Source organism: Rhinoderma darwinii, chromosome 2, assembly GCF_050947455.1.
Source record: "Rhinoderma darwinii isolate aRhiDar2 chromosome 2, aRhiDar2.hap1, whole genome shotgun sequence".
In the NCBI taxonomy this organism is placed as follows: domain Eukaryota; kingdom Metazoa; phylum Chordata; class Amphibia; order Anura; family Rhinodermatidae; genus Rhinoderma; species Rhinoderma darwinii.
This window is the reverse complement of record NC_134688.1, coordinates 109,373,078-109,396,170: the sequence shown is the minus strand read 5'-3', so window position 1 is coordinate 109,396,170 and position 23,093 is coordinate 109,373,078. Positions and strand designations below refer to the sequence as shown.

General features: G+C 42.2%; 1 protein-coding gene across 3 annotated transcripts in view; it reads right to left on the bottom strand.

The window, feature by feature from the left end:
- STAT2 (signal transducer and activator of transcription 2) overlaps positions 1–23,093 on the bottom strand; it is a 118,310-nt gene that overhangs the window by 86,124 nt on the left and 9,093 nt on the right. For all 3 annotated transcript variants that reach the window (XM_075852097.1, XM_075852099.1, XM_075852100.1), the window contains exons 2-5: positions 21,581–21,774; positions 19,687–19,831; positions 17,638–17,733; positions 13,010–13,102 (exon numbers count right to left, since the gene is read on the bottom strand). In XM_075852097.1, the coding sequence (XP_075708212.1) occupies positions 13,010–13,102; positions 17,638–17,733; positions 19,687–19,831; positions 21,581–21,711 (465 nt within the window). In that variant the 5' untranslated portion in view covers positions 21,712–21,774. The remainder of the gene's footprint in view (positions 1–13,009; positions 13,103–17,637; positions 17,734–19,686; positions 19,832–21,580; positions 21,775–23,093) is intronic.

The window sequence follows — 23,093 nt, the reverse complement described above, 5'->3', positions numbered from 1 at the left end:
ACCCACCACAAGTGACCCCATTTTGGAAACTACACCCCTCAAAGAATTCATTTATGGGTAATGTGACCATTTAGACACCATAGTTTCTTCACAGAACTTATTTGAATTGGGCTGGGAATGAAAACAAAATAATTTTTTTCAAATAATATGTAGTTTTGGCTGAAAATTTCTTATTTTCACAAGAAACAAAATACCCCATTCTGTTGCGCAATTTGTTCTGAGTGCCACAATACCCCATTTGTTGTGATAAACTGCCGTTTGGGCCCATGGGAGGGCTCAGAAGCAAAGGACCACCATTTGGCCTACTGGGGATTTTCTAGTGCGAAGTCATGTATGCAGAAGCACCTGAGGTACCAGTACAGTTGAAACCCGCAAGAAGTGACCCCATTTTAATAACTACACCCTTAAGGCATTCATCCAGAGGTGTAGTGAGCATTTTGACCAGAGACCTACACCCCATAAACTTTAATGTGGGTTCTCACGGGTACGTCAATACCCTACATGTGGCTGTTATCAGCTGCCTGGGCACACAGCAGGGCTCAGAGGGGAAAGACGAGGGGGGATAAGCTGTGCGGAGTGCATCAGGGTAAGTAAAATTGGGGTAAATTATAAACCAAGGGATGTATGATAAATTTTAAAACTGACTTTCATACAGAGCTCTGGTTATTCGGGACACGTGTCACATTGATATATTGTGTCATCCCTTATCGCCCTCTTATAGCAGACTTTGCACCTCTTTTGACTTTTTCCCTTCTTGCCAGTTTGGGGAACTTCTCCTGGAAAGTGTTGCCGCCTTGGTACGATGCGTGTGGCCCCGCTTCCAGAAGTACTGGGTGCCCCCCCTTCTTGGTCCCTAAAGATTAGGTTCTTGATAATCACCTCTTGAAATTCCAGGAAAGTTCCCGTCTGGCCTGCACATCGACGTAGCACGTACGCATTGTACAATGCCATCTGTATGATGTGCCCGGCCAGCTTCTTATACCACACCGCATGGCGCTGTAGGGCTTCAGGATTTGATCTTACAAGTCCATCCCTCCCATGTACCTATTGTAGTCCAGGATGCAGTCTGGTTTGAGGGTGGCCTTTCCTTCATATATCCTAAATCTGTAGGTATACTCTGATGCACTCTCGCAGCTTATACATCTTCACGCCATACCTTGCCCTCTTACCCGGCAGGTACTCGCGGTATTGAACCCTCCCTTTAAAATGTACCAGGGACTCATCAATAGAAATACACTTCTCGGGGGTGAATGCTTGGGAAAACAGGGCACTGAAACGGTCTAATAGGGGTCTCTGTTTATACAAACGGTCAAAACTGGGGTCATCTCGGGGTGAGCACGGCTCATTATCAGTATAATGTAAGAAGCCAAGTATTGCCTGATTTATTTATTTTTTTAGGTTCCAGTTCAGTTCTGAAGTTGCTTTGAGGGGCCCATATATTAGACACCCCTATGAAACACCCCATTTTAGAAACTAGACCCCTCAAAGTATTCACAACAGCATTTAGAAAGTTTATGAACCCTTTAGGTGTTTCACAGAAATTTAGAGCAATGTAGAGGTGAAATGTACATTTTTTTTTTGTCAGAAAATCCTCTTTATACCATTTTTTTTATAACACAAAAGGATTTATCAGAGATCGCAACTTAATACGTATTGCCCAGATTCTGCCGTTTTGATAAATATCCCACATGTGGCCCTAGTGCGGTAATGGACTGAAGCACCGGCCTCCGAAGCAAAGGACCACCCAGTGGATTTTGGGGCCTCTTTTTTATTAGGCACCATGTCCGGTTTGAAGAGGTCTTGTGGTGCCAAAACATTGGGAACCCCCCAAAAGTGACCCCAATTTGGAAACTAGACCCCTTGAGGAATCCATTGCAGTTTTCTTGGGGTGCATGCGGCTTTTTGATCAGTTTTTATTCTATTTTTAGGTGGCGTGGTGACTAAAAAACAGAAATTCTACTATTGTTTTTTTATTCTATTTTTTTTACAGCGTTCACCGTGCGCTATAAATGACATATTCACTTTATTCTGCGGGGCGATACGATTACGGCGATACCAGATGTTTATAGTTTTTTTTTATGTCTTATGGCGTTTGCACAATAAAATACGTTTTGTAAACAATCATTTACTTTTTGTGTTCCCTTATTCCAAGTGCCAGAACTTTTTTATTTTTCCATCAATAAAGCCGTGCGAGGACTTATTTTTTGCGTAACGAACTGTAGTTTCGATCAGCACCATTTTTCGGTACATGCGACTTTTTGATCTCTTTTTATTCCATTTTTTGGGAGGTGAAGTGACCAAACAATTGCGATTGTGGTTCGGTTTATTATTATTTGCTTTTACGGCGTTCACCGTGCGGGATAAATAACGAAATAATTTTATAGTTCAGGCCTTTACGGACGCGGCGATACCAATTATGTACAGTTTATTTGTTTGTTTATATATTTTTATTAATAATAAATGACTGATAAGGGAAAAAGGATTTTTTTTACTTTTAATACTTTTAAAACTTTTATTTTCACACATCTTTTTTTAACTTTTTTTTTACTGTATTACTTTGTCCCACTAGGGGACTTGAGGGCAGGAGGCCCTGATCGCAATTCTAATACACTGCACTACATGCGTAGTGCAGTGTATTAGAACTGTCAGCTACTCACTGACAGCAAGCATAGTGGGTCCTGACGTTGTCAGGACCCACTAGGCTTCCGTCTATGGCATAGCCGGACGCCATTGTTTGGTGTCCGGTTGCCATAGTCACCATCGCCGGCCGCTATCGCGTAGCAGGCCGGCGATGGCAGCTTAACCCCTAAAAAGCCGCGATCTCTATAGAACGCGGCTTTTAAGGGGTTAATCAGCGGGGACACAGCGATCGGTCCCCGCTGTAGGAGCTGTGACAGCTGCTGAACAAGACAGCAGCTGTCACAGCTCCTGTATGTGTCGGGAGGATGGCCGAAACGGCCGTTACTCCCGAGACTTACTATTAGGTCATGGAGCGCGAACGATACAGCTGCCATGACCTAATAGTACGTCCAGGAGCGGGAAGAGGTTAAAGAGGCTCTGTCACCAGATTTTCAAACCCCTATCTCCTATTGCAGCAGATCGGCGCTGCAATGTAGATAACAGTAAAGTTTTGTTTTTTTTAAAACGAGCATTTTTGGCCAAGTTATGACCATTTTTATATTTATGCAAATGAGCCTTTCTTAAGTACAACTGTGCGTGTTTAAAGTTATGTCCAAGTGGGCGTGTATTGTGTGTGTACATCTGGGCGTTTTTACTTGTTTTACTAGCTGGGCGTTGTGATTAGAAGTGTATGATGCTGACGAATCAGCATCATCCACTTCACTTCGTTACCACCCAGCTTCTGGCAGTGCACAGACACACAGCGTGTCCTCGCGAGATCACGCTGTGACATCACTTACTTCCTCCCACAGGAACTTCATCGTGTCGGATGAGCGAGGACACGCTGTGTGTCTGTGCACTGCCAGAAGCTGGGTGGTAACGAAGAGAAGTGGATGATGCTGATTCGTCAGCATCATACACTTCTATTCACAACGCCCAGCTAGTAAAACAAGTAAAAACGCCCAGATGTACACACACAATACACGCCCACTTGGACATAAGAAAGGCTCATTTGAATAAATGTAAAAATGGTCATAACTTGGCCAAAAATGCTAGTTTTAAAAAAAAAAAAAAAAACGTTACTGTAATCTACATTGCAGCGCCGATCTGCTGCAATAGGAGATAGGGGTTTGAAAATCTGGTGACAGAGCCTCTTTAACCCCTTAAAGGAACAGTGTCATCACAAATATTTTATTTATATGTTAAAGATGTTAGTGCCTTAATATAAACGTTTATTTTCATTTGTGTGTTTGTGTTTTACTGTTTCTTTTTTTCACACTTTTTCTTCCCTATGGGGGCTGCCATTTTTTGTTCCATTTCTGTGTGTGTCGATTAACGACACACACAGACATGGAATACGGCAGCCACAGTCCCATAGGGACTGCGAACGGCTCCCGTCCCATTGACTGCCGTGTACGGCGTCTGTGTGGGAACTGCGCATGCGCCGCTCCCACACAGTCCTATTCGAAATTGGCGCCGTCCGGCGCCATTTTCCTGTGGACCGGAAGTCGCGGCCGGACAGTGATATTACTACTTCCGGTCGCGGCTTCCGGACAAGTGCACATGGGACAGCGGCAGCAAAGGGAGCGGACGGGCCGCGGCGGCAGGAGCAGGTAAGCGATTTCAATGTATGTTAGTGTTTGTGTGTGTTTACTACTGCATGTAAACCTACTACACTGTGAGTTACCTCAAAAAATGGCGACACACAGTGTAGCAGGTTAAACCTTTCAAACCCCTCGTTTATCCCGGCACTAGCCAGGATAAAGGAGGGGGGGATGCTGAGCGCTCACTAGAGCGATAGCTTTTAACCCAATGTTGCAATGCTGCAATTTTGGGAACTAGCTCCAAACAGCTCCATCTAGTGACCAAAAATGGGTAGTATTATAAATTTTGAAAAATTTGAAAAAATTTATAATATTTCCTGACTCGCGAAAAAAATAAAAAAAATTTGAACAATGTTTAATCACCCACACACTAAATGTTTAAATTTTAAAAAAAAAACATGTTTTTGGGGCGACACCATGCCTTTAAGGACACGGCCAATTTTAGCCTTGAGGACAGAGCAATTTTTTTTACATTTCCCTCTTTGCATCCCGACGCTCATAACGCTTTTATTTTTTGTAAGACGTAGTTGTATGAGACTTTGTTTTTTGCGGGACGAGTTGTACTTTATGTACGTACCATTTTTTGGTACAAATACATTATCGTTTAATTTCTATACATTTTTAATTAGATTAAAATGCAGAAAAAAAGCAGTTGCGCAGCAGTTGTAATAATTTTTTTTTTACACCATACACTGATCATAATAAATAATGGTATACATTTGTTGTACAGGTTGTTACGGTCGTGGCGATACCAAATAGGTCTATATTATTTCATGTTTTGGGACTTATATTTTAAAAAGTTGATTTATTATAGAAAAAATGTGTGTTTCTGTGTATTTTATTTACTTTTTATTTATTTATTTACCATTATTTTTTTTTTACATTCATTTAACTTTTTTTTTAATCCCATAAAGGGATTTATCATTTTGACTTTTATTTTGTAACTGTAATGTACTGGCATAGATCTATATGCCAGTACATTAGCCTGTTACTGATCGTACACAGGCAGTTGTTAGGGCATACCTCAGTATGCCCTAACAACAGGAAATATGTTCAGACAGCCCTGGGGTCCTTCACTGGACCCTGGGCTGTCTGGCCATACGAGTTGTGGGCTTTGATCGCGTCAGTTATTTTCTGTGACGCGATCAATGTGCAGTCCCCTCTCCTTGAACGCCGCGATCAGCTGTCATCGCGGCGTTCAAAGGGTTAACAGCGGAGAGATGATGTTTCTCTCCTCTCCGCTGTCAGAGCGGGGCCGTGGCTGTGTATTACAGCCGTTGCCCCGCTCTCGATCGCGCACACAGAGACGGCTGTCACACAGGACGAGTATGCTCGTCCTAATGCGCGAAGTGCTCGCCGCTCAGGACGAGCATACTCGTCCTGTGTCGGCAACCAGTTAAAGGCTTAGGAAACCTTTGCTGGTGTTTTGTGTTGATTAGCTGATTAGAGTGACACCAGGAGTCTACAATCTTTAACTTTTACCCAATATTCTAATTTTCGGAGAGACAAAATTTGGGGTTTTCATTAACTGTTCGCCATAATAAATCAATATTAAAAGAAGAAAATGCTGGAAATAGATCACTGTGTGTAATGAATCGATAGAATATGAGTTTCAGTTTTTGAATTGAATTACTGAAATAAGTTAACTTTTTGATGATATTGTAAATCATCAAGAAGGACGTGTGTGTGTGTATATATATATATATATATATATATATATATATATATATATATATATATATATATATATATATATATATATATATATATGTACACACACACAAGAAATAGAGAACAAAGGTAGGAGCAGCACTGTGACAGAAAACCAATTTTGGCTGGTGCTGTGCTTCAAAATAGTGAGGAGTGACGTCTCCCCGTGTAATACGTAGAAAAATAGAGCAACGGAAGCAGCACTCAAAGCAAAAAAACTTGAACTTTATTCACCCAACAAATGCAACGTTTCACTTCCTCAATGGAAGCATTTCCAAGCAATTTGTGAAAAGCAACACACATTATCCATGACTTGGATACATTGTGTGTATTTATACATCCATTTAGACTATACTATTGGAAATCTGCCCCTAATAAAGATAGCGCGACATAACCACTTACTTGAATATGATCGTGCGGCTGATTGGGCCTTTGACAATACTGCAGTTACGTCAGCTATCGCAGCGTTGTGCATTGTCATAGCAACCAGAGAACACGTGAAGGCCTTACCCAATGGACAGCTAGATCTTGGGCATGTGCAACTCGGCGCTTGAGACACCGAGGATTTTGTAGTCGACACATGGAATATTTTGTTCAGGCAGCTTAGTTTATCCTGATTGGTGAGTGCCAGCTTTTCTGAATTTTAAGGATGATTAATGTACTACACTGGAGGCAGAAAAATCTTAAAATGGCACGGGTGGTCGAGTGGGGGCTCATTTAAAAGCTCTTTTCAATACGAAAACAATGCCGCCATCGATTTTGAGATATTTAACTTTAAAAGTTATAATCTTCATTATCGGCTACCGCCGGTGTTAGCATTACCCAAAATGTACAGCACGGGTAAAATCCTAAATGTGTGTGGGCGCATGTGTGCGTGAGCTTGGGAATGTCACATCAATGTGACTATAAATTATGTATTACAATCGGCCTCGGCTATACAAAATGGACCTTGTCTATGATTGTAACATGATTTCATGTGTACACATTTCGGTAGTCGCTTGTGAATTTCAGAGAGCGCTAATTCGGAGAGTAATTTTCATTTTTGTACATTTCTATTGTCCTATCACAAAATGCATTTGACCGAAAAAGAAAGGATCACTTTATTGATAAGAGGGTATGGCGAAGAAAAAATAAGATCCTATCGAGACGTAGCGGCTTTATTCAATGCCACTTATCCTATCCGTGATCCAATTTCATTGTCAACATTTAAAAGAACTGTTCATCGTTTCGAAATAACCGGTTCCATTAAAGACGCACCAAGGTCCGGAAGACCCAAACATGCTAGTAATGATGAAAAAGCTTTAGATGTTCTGCTCACTCTACATGATAATCCTCAGACATCTGTCTCCAGTGGAGCACAACAAAATGATATCAGCGCCACATCAGTCCGTCAAATTTTGAAGAGGCGTCATTATCATCCTTCTAAAATACGTCTAGTTCAGGAGCTATCTGAAGATGATTATGACAGAAGAGTGGAATTTTGCCATACAATGATGACACTATTTGATGATCATCATCAGATTTTCAACTGGACCTGTTTTTCGGATGAAGCTACGTTTAAACTAAACGGTTCTGTAAATCGACAGAACATGAGGTATTGGGCAGACGAAAATCCACATTGGATGAGAGACAGTCATACCCAGTATCCTCAGAAGGTTAACGTTTGGGCCGGAATATTGCTCAATCATATTGTAAGACTGTTTTTCATTGAAGGAAACAAATAAAGAAAATTACTGCAATTTGCTAAGAAACCAAGTGATACCGGCTATTCAAAATATTGCTGGAGAAACTTTCCGCAATGTTTGGTATCAGCAGGATGGAGCTCCGGCTCATTTTTCTCTGCAAGCTCAATCTTCTGAACGATAATTATCCTAATCAATGGATTGGTAGAAGAGGCCCGATAGAATGGCCACCGAGATCACCAGATCTGACCCCATTAGAATTTTTTTACTGGGGGTATTTAAAAAGTAAAGTCTATGAGACTAGGATCGCAAACTTAGACGAGCAGCGGGAAAGATTAGTGAACATTTCGAATTCAATCACACCAGATGTTATAAATAACGCTATTGACACGTTTTACGTTCGCTTAGGACACTGTCAAGTTGTTGAAGGACATCAGTTCGAACATTTGATTTAATACAGTAATTGTTAGGTTTGTACTAATACACAATGCATGTCCTCGGTCTTGCTTTGGTTGGTTGGATAACACACACACACAGGGTTTGGAGTCGTTAAATACTGGGGGAATGACGAACCCCGGGGTCCTTATCTCGGGCTGTGTACACGCACGCACACACACAAAAGTCAGAGGCAAAGGGGACTCACATTAATCTAGCACCCCGATGAGATGCAAATCCGACTGTGCGACCTCCTTGCGGTACATTTTGGGTAATGCTATCACCGGCGGTAGCTGATAATGATGATGAGAACTTTAAATATCTCAGCAAAAAAAAAAAAAATCCTAGCTCAAAATCGTTTGCAGCATCGTTTTTATATTGAAAAGAGCTTTCAAATGAGCCCCCACTCGACCCACCCCCCCCGTGCCTTTTAAGATTTTGCTATACCCCGCCCACCCCAACACCCCAAAGGGGGTGGGGGTGTTTTTTGTTTGGCGTTAACTGGGAGAATTTATGACCCCATCAAATCCCACTAAATTTCAACCCTCTACCTCCAGCCATTCAAAAGTTATGAGGGTGTTCCGGAACTTTTGGTGGGCACTGCGTATACACATTTTATTTTACACAAATTATTATGCACATTGGATTTAAGTGTCAAACACTTAATTATTTGTTTTTCAATGAAACTCATGGATACTATTGTGTCTTTGGATCATTGTAATCAATCTCAGACACCTGTGATAATTAGTTTTCCAGGTGTGCCCAATCAAAGGAAAACTAAGAAGGACGTTCCACATTATTAAGCAGGCCACAGGTTTCAAGCAATATGGGAAAGAAAAGGATCTCTCTGCCGCCGAGAAGCGTGAAATAGTGCAATACCTTGGACAATGTATGAAAACATTGGATATTTCAAGAAAACTTAAGCGTGATCATCGTACTGTGAAAAGATTTGTGGCTGATTCAGAGCACAGACGGGTTCGATCAGATAAAGGCATAATGAGGAAGGTTTCTGCCAAATTAATAGGATTAGGAGAGCAGCTGCTAAAATGCCATTGCAAAGCAGCAAAGAGGTATTTGAAGCCGCTGGTGCCTCTGGAGTCCCGTGAACCTCAAGGTGTAGGATCCTCCAGAGGTTTGCAAGTGTGCATAAAGCTATTATTCGGCCACCCCTAAACAATGCTCACAAGCAGAAACGGTTGCAGTGGGCTCAGAAATACATGAAGACTCATTTTCAAACCGTGTTGTTCATTGATGAGTGCCGTGCAACCCTGGATGGTCCAGATGGATGGAGTAGTGGATGGTTGGTGAATGGCCAACATGTCCCAACAAGGCTGCGACGTCAGCAAGCAGGTGGCGGAGTCATGTTTTGGGCTGGAATCATGGGGAGAGAGCTGGTAGGCCCCTTTACGGTCCCTGACGGTGTGAAAATGACCTCTGCAAAGTACGTAGAGTTTATGACTGACCACTTTCTTCCGTGGTACAAAAAGAAGAACCGTGCCTTCCGTAGCAAAATTATCTTGCTGCAAAGAATACCTCTGTGTCATTGGCTGCTATGGGCATAAAAGAAGAGAAACTCATGGTGTGGCCTCCATGTCCTCCTGACCTCAACCCTATTGAGAACCTTTGGAGCATCCTCAAGCAAAATATCTATGAGGGTGGGAGGCAGTTCACATCAAAACAGAAGCTCTGGGAGGCTATTCTGCCATCCTGCAAAGATAATCAAGCAGAAACTGTCCAAATACTCACAAATTCAATGGATGCAAGAATTGTGAAGGTGATATCAAAGAAGGGGTCCTATGTTAACATGTAACTTGGCCTGCTAAGTTTTTTTTGATTGAAAGAGCTTTTGATTTCTGTAAATATGACCTCCTGATGCTGCAAATTCAACCAATTATCATTTTAGTTCTCTTTACAACCTTTAAAATGTTTTGATCTCTGTTGTGCATAATAATTTGAAACAGCGCATTTTGAGTTTTTTACTTCTAAAAAAAAAAATCTGTTATCATTAGGAGATTTGTTCAATAAAATTTGCATTATACTCCTCCAACCTGAATGCCGGTGGTCACATGATGGCAACTTTACTGATAAGAAATGTATGTGATCTGAATTTTAAATCATATCAGAAATCTGTATGATTTTCTATTCCAAAAATAAATTAATAGAACAAATTAAAAGTGGATAAGGACTTTAAAGAGGCTCTGTCACCACATTATAAGTGCCGTATCTCCTACATAAGGAGATGGGCGCTGTAATGTAGGTGACAGTAATGCTTTTTATTTAAAAAAACGATCTTTTTTCACAACGTTAGGAGCGATTTTGGTTTATGCTAATGAGCTTTCTTAATGCCCAAGTGGGCATACTTTTACTGTCGACCAAGTGGGCGTTGTACAGAGGAGTGCATGACGCTGACCAATCGGCATCATGCACTCCTCTCCATTCATTTACACTGCACTAGCGATATAGTTATATCACTATGTGCAGCCTCATACACAAACCCTAACATTACTAGTGTCCTGATAATGAATACACATGACCATCCAGCCTGGACGTGATGTGTACTCAGAATCCTGACACTTCTGAATCTTTTTTTGTGAGATTCCGGCAAGTGAAACCAAATCTCGCGAGATCACGGAGCTAAACGAGATTTGGTTTCACTTGCCGGAATCTCACAAAAAAAGAGTCAGAAGTGTCAGGATTCTGAGTACACACGACGTCCAGGCTGGATTTCATGTGTATTCATTATCAGGACACTAGTAATGTTAGGGCTTGTGTATGAGGCTGCACATAGTGATATATCTATATCGCTAGTGCAGTGTAAATGAATGGAGAGGAGTGCATGATACCGATTGGTCAGCGTCATGCACTCCTCTGTATAACGGCCACTTGGTCGAAAGTAAAAGTACGCCCACTTGGGCATTAAGAAAGCTCATTAGTATAAACCAAAATCGCTCCTAACGTTGTGAAAAAAGATTGTTTTTTAAAATAAAAAGCACCGCTGTCACCTACATTACAGCGCCCATCTCCTTATGTAGGAGACAGGGCACTTATAATGTGGTGACAGAGCCTCTTTAAGGCATGGCACATGCAGCCGTACATCTAGTAACCCCTGGAACTGATCAGAACATTTGCTGACTCAATGTTTACCGGCATATGGATCAAAGAGATTTTTGGTCTCTTCAGTTCTGTTGTTTTTTTTTTTAAGATACTGGCATAAGTGGCATGTATGAACTCTGCACATCTCAAACTTTTTAGGAGGTCTTGCTTGTTGGAGACTCAGTTTTGGTTAGACTTTCAGCAACAAATATGAATTTTTATGCAATTTTTTACAAAACGTTACACTTTGATGCAAAATCCCATGAAGGCGACCATGAATGAACAGTGGTGGGTGGCATTTTCAAAATGTGCCAGCTGTCTACTTTCAGAAAATATATGAGTAAGAGGATATTCATTTTTTTCCATATTATAATTGAGGCTTCATTTATGTATGTCAAAATGGAGAAAAATGTCATGAAACCCCAGGCAACGAAGGAGTTATGTCCCTAAATTTAAGGCCCAGTTCAGTTTTTTTTTACGCTGATTTGGATGCAGAAACCACGTCGGAATCAGCGGCAAAAAACGTCTGAAACCGCCTCCTATTGATTTCAATGGGAGGCCAAGGCAATTTTCGTTGCGTTTTTTGCCCGTGGTGCTCAATGGCCGCAGGCGAAAAAAGCTGCAAAAATTTGCAGGCAGGTCAGAATCTGGAAAAAAAAAAAAAAAACCTCCTCAGTGAACAGGGCCTAATATAAATATTCTGGCATTCTCCTTAAAGAGAACCTTTCACCTCCCCAAACATGTGCAGCATTTAATGGGCAGGGCTTCACAAAACCCTGTCTCACGTAAAATTATTTTTCTAACTCGCTCCGTTATTTACATATCGGTGCCGTTATATTTTGCCCCCTGATATGTAAATGAACAGTGAATAGGGCGTTTCTAACTAACTAAAAGGCAAGGGGGCGTGAGGTCTCCGCCCTGACAGCTGCGGACAGAGTCAGGGCGGCTAGCGCTGTGTTCTCTTCTGCGAGAACACACAGACTTGGCGATTTTGCTGCAGATAGTGTGGGCGTGCGTGGCCGTTTGCACGCACATCGACGGCTGTAAGTAGATCTCCTCCTCGTCTCTGCTCGTTCCGTGGCGGCGGGAGTGGTGACGTCGATGTGCGAGCGAATGGCCGTGCGCGCATGCGTGAGGGCGCGCGCATGTTATCTGCAGCACAAACACCAAGTCTGTGTGTTCTCGCAGGAGGGAACACAGCGCAAGCCGCCCTGACACTGTCCGCAGCTGATTAGACAGTGTCAGAGCGAAGACATCACGCCCCCTTGCCTTTTAGTTAGTTAGAAACACCTCATTGACTGTTCAGGGGCTTACTTACATATCAGGCGCCAAATATAACGGTACCGATATGTAAATAACGGAGGGAGTTAGAAAAATAATTTTACGTGAGACCGGGTTTGTGAAGCCTTTCCTATAACATGCTGCACATGTTTAGCGAGGTGAAAGGTTCTCTTTAAACTGGACACTGCCACAATATTGCAAATTTGAATGCACCAATTGAAGTATCTTTTAGCATACACACAGTGCACTATGTATTCGTAGAAAGGCTAAAATTAGGGGTAAATTAAGAGTAGGCAGAAAAAAAAATCTGCTGTGGACTTTGATGTGAATCCGCAGCATATTCTGGATGTGTTATTTACTTGTGGATTTGCCATAGATTTCATCTGTTACTTTGCAAAGGGTGAAACCTGCTGCAGATTTGTACTGCGATTTGTTGCAGATTTTGGCTGTGGAATCCCCACTGAAACCTGCAGCAAATCCGCGCCAGAATGTGACCTAAAAATACGATTTTAAACATATACAAAAAAAATAAAAAAATGCTACCCTTAAATAAAGGATTTGAAACCGTGCAGGACACCCCCTTACCGTAACCCGTTCTTTTGCTTCATTAACCCGCTGCTCTATATTATTTTGCTGTCCCGTCTCCATTGGTAACTGCACCTGCTGTCCACTCTGCGACTGTAGAGATAGTTGTAGTTAGTACAGTAAAGAAACAGATGTAGTTCTATGTGCATCACATTATTATTTCGAAACATTTATATCATTATTATGCATATTACAACAGAAAGTACAAAAAACGTAATTATAAAAGCTTCCTAGAATTAGGCTACATGCACACGACTTGTTATCCTTTTTTTTTTTAATGAATAGCACACATTCATTCATTTCTATGGCCCCATACACACTACCATGGTTTTCACGGATCTGTGTGGGGGCCATGGGACTGAGACACAAAACCCAGAGCAGGACCTATCCCAGTCTGTGTTTGCGACTCAGTCTCACCTATTCAAGTGCATGGTGACGTGAAAACCACCGACAGCACACGGATGCCATCCGTGTGCGGTTCATGTTTTGCGGATCCGTTGTTTAACGACCGTAAACTACTCAAGCGGTCGTTTGCATGTAGCCTTAGAAACAGGTATCTAATTTAAAGTGGCATTCCAGTAAGAACTATTTATCACCTTTCCACCAGATCGGTGATAAATGCTAGATTGTTGGGGGTCCGACCGAGGGGCCCCCGACTGAATACCAGAATGAGGGGGGTACGCTTTGCTCGGCTGTTTCCGTCAGTGCCATAGACTTTGAATAGGGCGGCAGGGCACAAGCTTTACCGCCACTTCATTAAAACTCTTCCTAACTGTGGTCTTTTGGATGGAATTAACAGGGGACCATTGTCCACCATTGTAGTAATTTGTGGAGGTCCCAGCAGTCGGATCCCCACCGATTTAGCATTTATCTGTCCATCCAGTGGATTGGTTACAAATAGTTTTTACCGGAATACCTCTTGAAGTCCAATTAATATATATTTTGTATATTTTCCATAAAACATAATAAAAACATGTTTGTTACATTTTCAAGGACACAACTTTATATATTATACAGGTTGGCAGAGGCAGGTATCTTGAGACATGTACAGTCAAAAAGTAATATTTATTATATATTATTTTGGACCTTAATGACCAAGCTATTTTTTACGTTTTTCAATCGTCGCATTCCAAGAGCTATAACCTTTTTATTTTTGCGTCGACATAGCTGTATAAGGTCTTGTTTTTTGCGGGACAAGTTGTATTTTTTTAATAGCACCATTTTGAGGTACATATTATGTATTGATTAACTTTTATTAACTTTTTTTTGGGGGGGGGGGGGGAATAGAAAAAAATCTGAAATTTCACCACTCTTTTTTGCGTCCTAAATCTACGCCGTTTACCGTGTGGTATAAATAACACAATAACTTTATTCAGCGGGTTGTTACGATTGCAGCGATACCAAATTTGTATAGATTTTGGATGTTTTACTACTTTTACACAGTAAAAACACTTTTTTTTTAAAATGATTTGTTTTTGTGTCTCCATATTTGAAGAGCCGTAACGTTTTTATTTTTTCGCCGATGCAGTTGTGTGAGGGCTTTTTTTTTGCGGGACGACTCGTAGTTTTTATTGGTACCATTTTGGAGTAGATGCGACTTTTTGATCACTTTTTATCACATTTTTTTAAAGTCAGTATTCACAGAAAACAGCAATTTTTCCATAGTTTTTTATTACATTTTTTACGGCGTTCACCGTGCGGGTTAAATAATGTAATAGATTTATAGTCGGGGTCGTTACGGACGCGGCGATACCAAATATGTGTAACTTTTTAACTTTATTTTGTTTTTTTAATAGTAAAGCATTGTGTAAGGGGAAAAGCTGGGTTTTTCATTTTTTTTCAAATTTTTTTTTAAATTAACTTTATTAAACTTTTATTTCACTTTTTACTAGTCCCATTAGGGGACTATAATATGCGATTCTGCGATCGCATTTATAATACACTGCAATACTTTTGTATTGCAGTGTATTACTGCCTGTCCGTTTAACACGGACAGGCATCTGCTAGGTCATGCCTGCGGCATGACCTAGCAGGCATACACTACAGGCAGACCTGGGGGCCTTTATTAGACCCCCGGCTGCCATTAGAGACACAGACACTCGGCGATCGTATCGCCGGGTGTCGGTGGGGGAGAGAGGGAGCTCCCTCCCTCTCTCCAAAACCACTCAGATGCGGTGCTCGCTATTGAGCACCGCATCTGAGGGGTTAAACGTGTGAGATCGATACTAATATCGATCTCACCCGGCAGAGCAGGGACGCTCCCAGCCCTCAGCTGCCTCTAGCAGCTGAGAGCAGGGAGATTTGACAGCTCCCTGCTCTGTTTACTTATTCCGATGCCGCGACGTAAAAAGTCTATGGCATCGGAATAAGGCCCGTTAGTGACCGACGTAGAAACACGATGGGCCGGTCACTAACGGGTTAAGTGATTTTCAGTGCCAACAACAACATCTAGACTACACTGCAACCAAATGTTATTTTTTTACATAAGAAAATCACCGACATTCACACAAAATGTACATTCTGCTGGAGTGCGACGGTCATGTAGTGCAACTTCTCTGCTGCATTTTACTGTATACATTTTATTCTAGTGGCTGCAGAGGATGGGATTAATAGCACTATTTCTATTTTTGCAGATGACACCAAGCTATGTAGTGTTGTTCAGTCTATGGAAGATGTTTGTGAATTGCAAGCGGATTTAAACAAACTGAGTGTTTGGGCGTCCACTTGGCAAATGAAGTTTAAAGAGGCTCTGTCACCAGATTTTGCAACCCCTATCTGCTATTGCAGCAGATAGGCGCTGCAATGTAGATTACAGTAACGTTTTTATTTTTAAAAAGCGAGCATTTTTGGCCAAGTTATGAACATTTTTGTAGTTATGCAAATGAGGCTTGCAAAAGTCCAAGTGGGCGTGTTTAAAAGTAAAAGTCCAAGTGGGCGTGTATTATGTGCGTACATCGGGGCGTTTGTAATACTTTTACTAGCTGGGCGTTCTGATGAGAAGTATCATCCACTTCTCTTCAGAACGCCCAGCTTCTGGCAGATCACGCTGTGACGTCACTCACAGGTCCTGCATCGTGTCAGACGAGCGAGGACACCGGCACCAGAGGCTACAGTTGATTCTGCAGCAGCATCAGCGTTTGCAGGTAAGTAGCTACATCGACTTACCTGCAAACGCTGATGCTGCTGCAGAATCAACTGAAGCCTCTGGTGCCGGTGTCCTCGCTCGTCTGACACGATGCAGGACCTGTGAGTGACGTCACAGCGTGATCTCTCGAGAACACGGTTAGTCAGTGTGATTGGTGCAAATTTCTAAGTAGTTTGTATTAAAAAAAAAAAGTCCAAGTTTTTTTTTTTAGATACAGCTGCTTTGTATTCTCTATACAGAGTAGATGCATGGTTTGCTAAATCCTGCTCCCGTCAGGTCCACAGGACTGACTGTTACAGGTGACAGCGGGTCCTGATGGTCTCTGACATGCAGGATTCACCTGTTATGAACTTAGATGTGAACGATAAGGGCGGATTTACACGAACGTGCTTATACGTCTGTGCAACCCGCGTGGTTTTCACACGGGTCGCACGGACCTATGCAAGTCTATGGGGCAGTGTCCGTGAGTTTTGCGCAGCATGAGTCCGCTGCGTAAAACTCGCGACATGTTCTATATTTCTGCGTTTTTTGCGCATCACGCACCCATTGAAGTCAATGGGTGCGTGAAAATCACGCGCACCACACGGAAGCACTTCCGTGGGACGCGCAACAGTAGTAAAAGAATGAATGTAAACAGAAAAGCACCACGTGCTTTTCTGTTTACAAACATCCAAACGGAGTGTCATAATGATGGCGGCTGCGCGAAAAGCAGGCAGCCGTGCATCCATATGAACATGACACATGGAGTTGTCACGCACCTGCCACGCGCGCAAAACGCACACGTTCGTGTAAATCCGCCCTAACAGGTGCATCCTGCATGTCAGACACGCAGGAACCGCTGACACTGAATCCGTCAGTTCCGCAGACCTGACGGGAGCAGAATTTAGCAAACGATACAGCTACTCTGTATAGAGAATACAGAGCAGCTGTATCTAAAAAAAAAGTCTAAAGAATTTTTAATAAAAACTATTTAGAAACTAGCACCAATCACCCGGACTGACATTTTTATAAAAAAATAAATAGCCATTCAAAGGTTTACATAACCTTTAAGGCCAAAATCGTATGTAAAATCTCTAATAACAACTGTTCATTAAGACTCTAAATGAAAGTTTAAGTTATTTGTCGTAGAGACACGTTCAAAGAGGTCTCAGACACGCACTCCCCAAAAATGATAGCGTTTGTTAAATATTCGATACAAAGAAAATGACTGACTCACGAATACAGCGGACTCCTAAGTTGTAGTCCACCGCATTCATTTTCTTAGGGGTGTTTTAAAGGAACAGCACAATTTTTTTTATGACACATTGATTTGGACATTTTTAAAATGAAGAGTCGTCGTGAGACCCTTTCATGTATAATATCTCTACACATTACAAAGATTGTTACACATTTGTAAAATCACGCACTAGATTCTAAAGATTTTTGAGAACCAGCGACTATTCATTTCCCAGACTGCTTACAATGCAAATTAAATAAAACCTACCTGTGTGTCTTGGGATTCCATAAGAATCTGCTTCTCCTTTTGTAGAAGGGCACGGATCAATTCTGCTAGGAGCTGTGGATTTTCCTGGTACTGGGACTGCAATAAGAAAGATCATGCTGCATAAGTTACCAGACACATTCATCAAACATATTTTCCAATCATTGGCCTCTACAGAAAAAAAAACAAAAAAACTTAAGAGGAGATCTCTATTTTGGACAATCCCTACTGGATTGAAGGGATTGTCAATAAGCAGATCAAAGTGTCCCCCTGCTTAGGACCCCCCAGCGATGAGCTGTAATCTGTGGGGAATCCGGTCAGTGAAGGCCCTATTACACGAGCCAATGATCGGACAAACGCTCGTTCTTAGGTTATATGTTCTTCTATGCAGAATTAAAAGTCATCGTTGTCGGCAGCACATCTCCCTGTGTAGCGCTCGTCCCTATACATATTCAATCACTGCTCCGTGTGATAGGAGCAAACGATCGCCGATCAACGAGCGGTCTCATCGATCGGCGGCAAGGCCCTGTTCACGCGGTGGAACTTTAGCGGAAAATTCTGCCACCCATTCATTTCAATGAGAGTCGGACGCTTCTTTTTCCCGCTAACTTATTTTTTCAGCTAACGAGAAAAAGAAGCGGCCTGCCCGATCTCTGGGCGGATTCCACGCGAACCACCAATTGAAGTCAATGGGAGGAGGAATCTTCCTGCCGAAATCCGCCATGTGAACAAGGCCTAATAGTTCCGTTTTCCTGCAGCGCCACCACTATGGAAATGAACCATTAGACAGTGCCCACTCGAATCAATGGGTTGTCTGTGTAATGCAGGACAGGACAGATCCCCCAGAAAGAGACACTCTCTGTAACCGCTCTCCACTCTGGCCAAGAGACGAGGATTCTGAACAGAACATCCCCCTCTAAACGCAGAATTCCCTAATAGGGTGTAAGGAAATGGATTTTCTACACTGGACAATCCCTATAAAACGGGTTTCAGCAAATAAATCTTATTCGTTGTATAGAGAACAGCTATACAATTTTCGTATATAATGTAGTTTTCAAGATCTCTGCTTGCATTTATTCATTGTTCATTTCCAGGGGTTAACCATGTGTCCTGATCATGTGATGATCGCATTGGTGCTTGGCTGATTACAAGACACAGCTCTTATAACTGCACTGTAACGAGCTCAGCACCTGTGTGTCCGTCACATGACCAGGGCAGACACTATATGGACAAAAGTAATGGGATACACCACGTAATCATTGAATTCAGGGGTATCATTCAGTCCCATTTCCACAGGTGTATAAAATCCAGCCCCTCGCCGTGTAGTCACCTTTATAAACATTTCTGAAAGAATGGGTCGTTCTAAAGAGCTCACTGAATGCCAGCGTGGTATGTAATAGGATGCCGACGTTGCTACAGGTCAGTTTGTGAAATTTCTATCCTCCTAGATATTCCACGATCAACTGTGAGTGGTATTATTGCAAGGTGGAAGTGTTTAGGAACCACAGAAACTCAGCCACGAAGTGAGAGTCCACGTAAAGTTACAGAGCGGGGTCGCTGAGTGCGCTTTCAGATTAAAGAGAATCTGTCACCACATTTATGCAGCCTTCTCTGATTGGACTCCTGACACAGCATGTCCTATGTGTCTGTGGTGTACATTATGTTAAAGGAGTCCAATGTATTTATGACATGCAGGTTTCCCCTGCCACCCGCTGCTGATTGACAGCTTCCTCCCTATGCACAATAATAGGGAAAAACCAAACAACGGCGGGCGGGAAGGAGGAGCTCGCAACAATACCGAGGACTCCGCGCACAGCACCATGAGAGTGCTGTAAAAAAATTAAAAAAGTACACTAGTTAAATATAACAGAAATAGAGATGAAATCAGCGTATCGGTCTCTACTTTATGCTGCCGTCAGAGAGGGGACAGATTCCCTTTAATGATCAGTGATATCGTAGTGGACATGTTGGCATTGAGCACACATCATATCTTAATATCAGGTGCAATTAAAACATAAAAGTGCGGTGGGGGGGGGGGGGTAAGTATACTACCTGTACTATCAACTTGAAGTTGCGTATGCTGTATGCCTGCACCACTTCATGAGTCTCCGTAAACCGGCTGTAATGCGTGTCTAGATTTTCAAAGAGATTCTGAAATAAAACGGTGGCCAACGACAGATCTCTTGCTGCCAGCTTCCTGCGATATGGAGTGAAAAGAATTATACAACGGAAATGCCCACGGTCAGAAATATAAAGCGCACTGCCTTTATGGTAATAGCCATCGGTAGCAGAACAGTTCTGTAATAAGGAGCAACATGGTAGATCGCAGCAGATGCCAAATCTTTGCTCAATACGAGGTCAATGGAAGAAAACAACCGTGATTACTAAAGGAGTGTTCACATTAGTGTTTTGGTCTCTTCTTATTACGTACTGTCTGTCTGCTATAGCTCTTCCACACTGCAAAAAAATAAGTATACCGACGTATACCAGCATGAAGCAGGCCAGAAGAACGCTTTTTTTAGCCTCCGTCGGGCGTAGGGTGCCTATGTATACGTTTGATGTATTTGCCAGGAGCTTTCATACTGCAACCATCAGGGAATAAACTGAATGTATAAAGGGCACCTAACTCCAGAGCGGGCATAGACTGGGCCTGTTGGCCCCACTAAAGGTTTTATTATTATTATTGAAGTGTTCAGGCCACAGATGTATGGATTCAATATAGAGGCGCCCATGATGTCATTCCCCAATTATTATGACGATATACAGAAAAGAAAATTGCCACTCAAACAATTGGCAGCAGTTTATACTGACACTAAAATTAGACTCTTTAGGCAGCAGTATAGATAAAAGAGTAGATGAACACTGCTGGAAAATACCACATAGGTCACATAGCATCAATTATAGGGATCCGCTTACACTGAATAGACGACATACGATGACTTACGTTGCGACGATGTAACACACTCTGCTGCTTTCTGAAGAGAGCAAAATTCCCAGAGCCGGAGACGAGCTGAGCTCACACTATCTACTCCCTTACTAGTGGTGGATTGCATCCCCTTGTTCATAAAAAACATGTTAGCACTGACAGCCCCCCACGTTTTACCAGAACACATCCCCAGGGGTGCCAAGGTTAATAGTAATGGCACTAAGCTGGGGCACAGGGGCAGAAGACAATTAAAGGTGTCGTCAAGGATTACAAAAATATGGCTGCTTTCTTCTAAAAAAAATAAATGTGTCATTCTTGTCCGTAGGTTGTGTGTAAGGGCCTGTTCACATCATCGTTCGCTTTCCGTTCCGGGGTTTCGTCGGAGGTTTCCGTCGGGTGAACCCTGGAACGGAAAGTGAAACTACCGCTTCCGTTTCAGTCACCATTGATATCAATGGTGATAATATAATGATATCTAAAGTATAATATATTTTTTGTTTTCTGAGTTGCGTTTTTTGCGGCGGGATCGCTGCGAACCCGCCGCAAGAAAAACGCAACAACTGCTATTTGTTGCGGGATTTACCCCCTCATTGAATTCAATGGGGAAATCCTGCATCAAATAAGAAGCGTTTACGTAAATACAATGGACATGCTGCGGAATAAAACTCTGCACCGCAGGTCGATTTCTGAGCGGTTTTTCCACTGAGTATTTATGCAGCGTGTGGATGAGACTTGTTTTATCTCATCCACTTTGCTGCTACTGTATTTGCTGCGGATTTTCCGCAACAAATTCCATTGCGGAAAATCCGCAGTATGTATGCAACGTGTGAACTGGCCCCTAAGATTAGGTGGTAAGGTTTATTACCATTATATGAAACTAGAAAGTGTTTGTAATGGAGAAATTAGATTGTGAGCCCCATGGGTGGCAAGAAGTGAATTATGTACAGCGCTTTGGAATATGTTGTCGCTATTTTAATTCTGCGCAATAAATACATGAAAAAAAAGTATCCTCTTTCTCACCAGTCTTGTGATTCAATCCATTGAGCCAGGTACTGTCGCACCTCCACTGGAACAATTTCTTGGCTGTAGACAGCAAGGGCTTGTTCTTGGAATACACCAGTTAGCTTCAAGATTGCTTCCCATTGGCTCATGTTGTGACCAAAAGCCTAAGGTAGCAGTCAGCGCCAAAGTATGGAGAACGAAAGCCAAGTAAACTACACAAAAAAAAAAGCGTCCTACATTTTTTGCGAATTGGTAAGAAAAATAAATGTATTACTTTATAGTCAAATTAACGAACACATTGACAAGTGTAAAATACAAGTCGGGAAAGGACAAGAGGCAAATAGCATTATCAAGAGTTATGAATGTATTAGGCCAAGTGCACGTCATTATTAAACTGTAACGATGGAGAAACTCCTGGCGTATACGCTGAATGTGTCCATAGGGCTCGAATATCCCAATGGAGGCCAAAAGAGTGTCCTTTTGGCATCCATTGGACTAGAATACGTTTTATTTTATTTATTTTTAAGATTTTTTTTTTTACATAAGAGCCAAAATGTTTTGGTTGGCACTGTAAGGCATCCGTCACAGGTATACTTAGAATGTATACATGGCAGAGCTTCTGAGGGACCACAGTCCCCAAAAAGAACATCAGGTAGAGCACACCCCGGGGAAGCTCCTGACTTCAGGAGTTTTCCCAGGACCGGAGTCCCGGGCCAGAGTGCGTCCAATGCTCTGCCCGACAACTCCCGCATTGTAAGGCATTAGGTAGCCCTCTGCCAGAAGGGCTCGGATGATATAGTGACTATACAGTGGGATTCGTTGCAGCCTTCCGTTAGAGGTAAACATTGGGACGTAAGTTGCCAACGGAAGGCAATACGCTGATGTGAAGAGGGCCTAAGAAGCCATGTTGTGCTAATATGCACCGCATTATTAGTACTAGGAAAAGATAGGAGACGTGTCCAACTCTGCCAGCCTTCTCCACTACCGCCAATATGCATAGGGCACTCCATCCCTCCATGGAAATCAAAAGGCCAATACGCCCAAGACACGTTCACTTATCTCACCCACAAAACAATGACCATCAGTTTAACTAAACGTTGCTGAATTCTCTCCTGTATTACGGTAACTGGAAATGACGAGGCTCCGGCCCATGACTATGTACGGGGAACAAAGTTGTGTCAGGTTTTTTTTCCCTTTAGAACCGAATGAAAAATGCATAAAGTTAGTAATAATCCAATGGGTGTTTCATGCAATTTTCTAAAACTGCACTAATATTACATGGGGTGTTGATGCAATTTTTTCCTCCACACAAGTTCTGCTCTTTCAGCCATTTTTAATAGACGCAAATACTAAAGTCATTACAATGGACTACTTGCGGTTTTAATGTGGTTGCCGTTTCTCTCATAAAAGTCTAAGGCCGGAAACTGCAGCATAAAGCGGCCGAAATTGCTTCCCATTGTTTTCAATGGGAGGTGGAGGCATTTTTTTCCCGTGAGCGGAAAAAAACGCTCACGTGAAAAAGAAGTGACAT